This window comes from Ipomoea nil, unplaced genomic scaffold, assembly GCF_001879475.1.
Source record: "Ipomoea nil cultivar Tokyo-kokei standard unplaced genomic scaffold, Asagao_1.1 scaffold1936, whole genome shotgun sequence".
NCBI classification, from domain to species: domain Eukaryota; kingdom Viridiplantae; phylum Streptophyta; class Magnoliopsida; order Solanales; family Convolvulaceae; genus Ipomoea; species Ipomoea nil.
In genome coordinates, this window is record NW_017618364.1 from 31471 (window position 1) to 34490 (window position 3020).

General features: G+C 39.0%; 1 protein-coding gene across 1 annotated transcript; it reads right to left on the reverse strand.

Annotated features, from left to right (window-relative positions):
• Positions 1 to 510: 510 nt before the first annotated feature.
• On the reverse strand, positions 511 to 2641 carry LOC109146638 (ATPase 4, plasma membrane-type-like). Its single transcript, XM_019294293.1, has 5 exons — positions 2524 to 2641; positions 1791 to 1957; positions 1228 to 1347; positions 751 to 849; positions 511 to 663 (listed from the first exon to the last, which is right to left on the reverse strand). The coding sequence occupies exons 1-5, from the start codon at positions 2639 to 2641 to the stop codon at positions 511 to 513; spliced, it is 657 nt and encodes a 218-aa protein (XP_019149838.1).
• Between the last annotated feature and the right edge of the window lie 379 nt (positions 2642 to 3020).

Below are 3020 nucleotides of genomic sequence, written 5' to 3' on the forward strand. Positions count from 1 at the left end.
TTGTTAAAAAACTTAAAACGTTGTAATTATGCTGGGTGCGTAGTTGTATGCAGGTGAATGCATTACATGGTAAACAAGAGATGTTATTAAATATTAAAATGATGCATATGCAGCCCCGCGCACTGCTATGTGCAGGGCACCAGTCGGTGCATACCGATGTTGTTTAAAAAAGACATGTGTCGCGCGTGTGCATTAGTGAATAGAAGTTAGCACATGTTATATGTTGTATGTGGGTTTTAATTTTTAAATTCAAGCTAGATTTCTGAAGAAACCCATGTTTGCACGACCGTGGCATTTGTGTTGCTTTAGAATTATGCTGTGTGCGTAATTGTATATAGGTAAATGCATTACAGTGAAAACAAGAGCTATTATTAAATAATAATTTGGTACGTATGAATCTCTGTGCACCACTATGTGCGCAGTAGGACATCAGCCTGTGCATATCGCGGAGGCTTATGCATGCATGTATCGGTGTGAGCATAAGAGGATCAAAGTCAGTGCATAACGCTGTTACAGTGTAGGCGTTATTCTCCTGAGAGCTAGACGAGCCATGAGAGCTACTGCTGCATTGTCTGCATTGTTCTCCTCAATGAAACTAATGGTGGAGTTTATCACCAGCAATGTAATAATCCCAACAAAGTCCTGCCAATCTGGGGGCTTTCCCTGCAAAATTGAAGATATATTCCAATGAGTCCAAACTAACAGTTTAAATAAACAACAAATTCAACTAAATTTGAACAAGAGCCTCACCCCTCCATTTGCAAGTGCGATTGCCATAATTGATGCAGCTTCCATCACCCACGAGAGAAGATTCCACATGAAGCCCAAGAATTTCAGGAATTTGCTATCTTGGGGCATAACAATTATTGCAACAGTTAAATTGACACATGGATCAATGATAAGTGGCTACTGATTTCCAGAGCAAATAAGCAATTCAAAGGGTAAATTGCATACACACACAAAAGGAAAGAGAGAAGTAAGACCATCTGATTTGGAACCAAAGACGCAGCCATAACAAATGGCAAAGATGAAAGAAATTAGTCTCCAAAAAAGAAGGTAAACTATAAAGAAACATAACTCCACAATATGAGCTGAACACTAAATCTTAAAAACCAGAGACATAAAAGCAGAAAGAATGAAACTCAACATCAAAATTACAGTTCAAAAGATTAATAAACTATAAATGATGAGGAAAACTAAAGTATCTGAATAAACGCCGTTTGGCACCTTCTTCTCCTCAAGCTTGTTGTGCCCAAAAATGGCCAACCTCTCTTGGGCTGCCTGACTAGTGAGACCCTCCTTTGTACATCTCAGATTCTCAAACACCTCCTCAATGGGTATATTTTCCTGCAGCCAACCAAACCAGAATTGCCAAAAAAATATCAAAACCAAACGGGATTAAAGCCACCCAGAGCACGAAATCGAGATAAAAAACGAAGCTTTGCAGATCCATTACCAAATCAACAGTTTCCTTCAGCACAGCAAAAAAAAAGAAACCCTACCCAGAAATCGTACACCCCTCACAACCACATCCCCCGCATCACCGCCCCCCAACCCCAAACCCAACCGAATGCACGACCACCACCCCTGTGAAAACCCAAAAAAAAAAAAAAAAAAAAAAAAAAAAAAAAAAAAAAAAACAGAACTACCCAGACGAACAAGACAACAAACGAAATCCCACCCCAAACCCCCTACTGAACACTATCAAACCCACAAACCATCGGAAAAAACCCACGAAACAAACAACAAAAAGAGGAAAAAAAGGTACAAGAAATTGATTCAAAAAATACCTGAACTGGAGGTGGAAGATATACCACGAAGTCGCTTGGAATGCCTCCTGCTGGAACCAACCATGAACACCGCCGGGAAAATGTGAGACGCGAATGGACGGCGACCGGATTGGGAGAAGACGGATGATTCCAGAAGTCGCGTGACAAAGCAAGGGGAGAGAGAAAACCTAAATACCTATTATGAATGCTTTAAACCCAAGATAACCGGCGAAATAAGTGAGATGTAATATTAATGACAAATACAAAATACAAAAACACCCCTACCAATCTAATACTAAGCGCCCACATGGTTTAAAATGCCACATCATCAGCACCGTTAATATCTCAAAATCAATGGTCAGGGAGAGTGCTCACGGGCTCGGCTAAGTAGAGGGTGTGCACCGGATTCAAAATCTATATATATATATATATATTTATTTATTTATTTATTTATTTATTTATTTATTTATTTTTAATTATAATAATTATTTCATGTATGTTAAGTTTCACATCACTTTTATAATAAAGAATAGTTTTCAATAGTTCGGGTTGTCAGGCTAGCCCTATCGAGCCACCGGGCTAATCGGTTTCGGGCTCGTCGGGTTAATGTGTTTTATCGGGCTAGCTCATTCGGGCCAGAGCCCCGTCGGTTTCGGTTTTATCGATTGGCCCATCGGGTTCAGGCTAAATTGACATCCCTACATATGATGGATGGATGGTTAGCATTATAATATTTGCACATAAATGGACAAACATTGACAATGAGAATCATTTTCCCTCTCAGCAACCCGGCCGGCCTTCTGATCTCTCAACAGCTCTGCTAATGCTTCTAATGCACCATCTTGTTCTGCAATTCTTTTTTTTATAGTCATGAACGGCACAGAGGTTGAATAATGAATCGGCCCAGCCTCAGCTATATATATATATATATATATATATATATATATATATATATATATATATATATATAAAAGGTTAGTTTTCCTTTTCAATTTTTGCTAATTAACCTAATCTAGCAACAATAGTTTTTTCATTCTGCGTCCCATCTCCTAGTTCTTTTATTAGATGAGTTGACGTGGCTTTATTAGGTTCAAACGTCACCTTATCATGTCACACTGCTTCAAAACCTTCACTGTACTGCATGACTCTCCAGGCTCTGGCAGATCGTATGGAATTTTTTTAGGCTTAGCAGGGTAGCACACCACTGCATAATCAAATTCTTAAGAACCCTATTAATTGCAAAAGCCAAGT

Coding starts and splice junctions, on each gene's coding strand:
- LOC109146638 (XM_019294293.1), bottom strand. CDS start 2,641: ATGACTATAAAAAAAAGAATTGCAGAACAAGATGGTGCATTAGAAGCA. Junction 1,348..1,790: donor ATCTTCCACCTCCAGTTCAG/GTATTTTTTGAA, acceptor GGTTGGCTGCAG/GAAAATATACCCATTGAGGA. Junction 850..1,227: donor ACAAGCTTGAGGAGAAGAAG/GTGCCAAACGGC, acceptor GTTATGCCCCAA/GATAGCAAATTCCTGAAATT.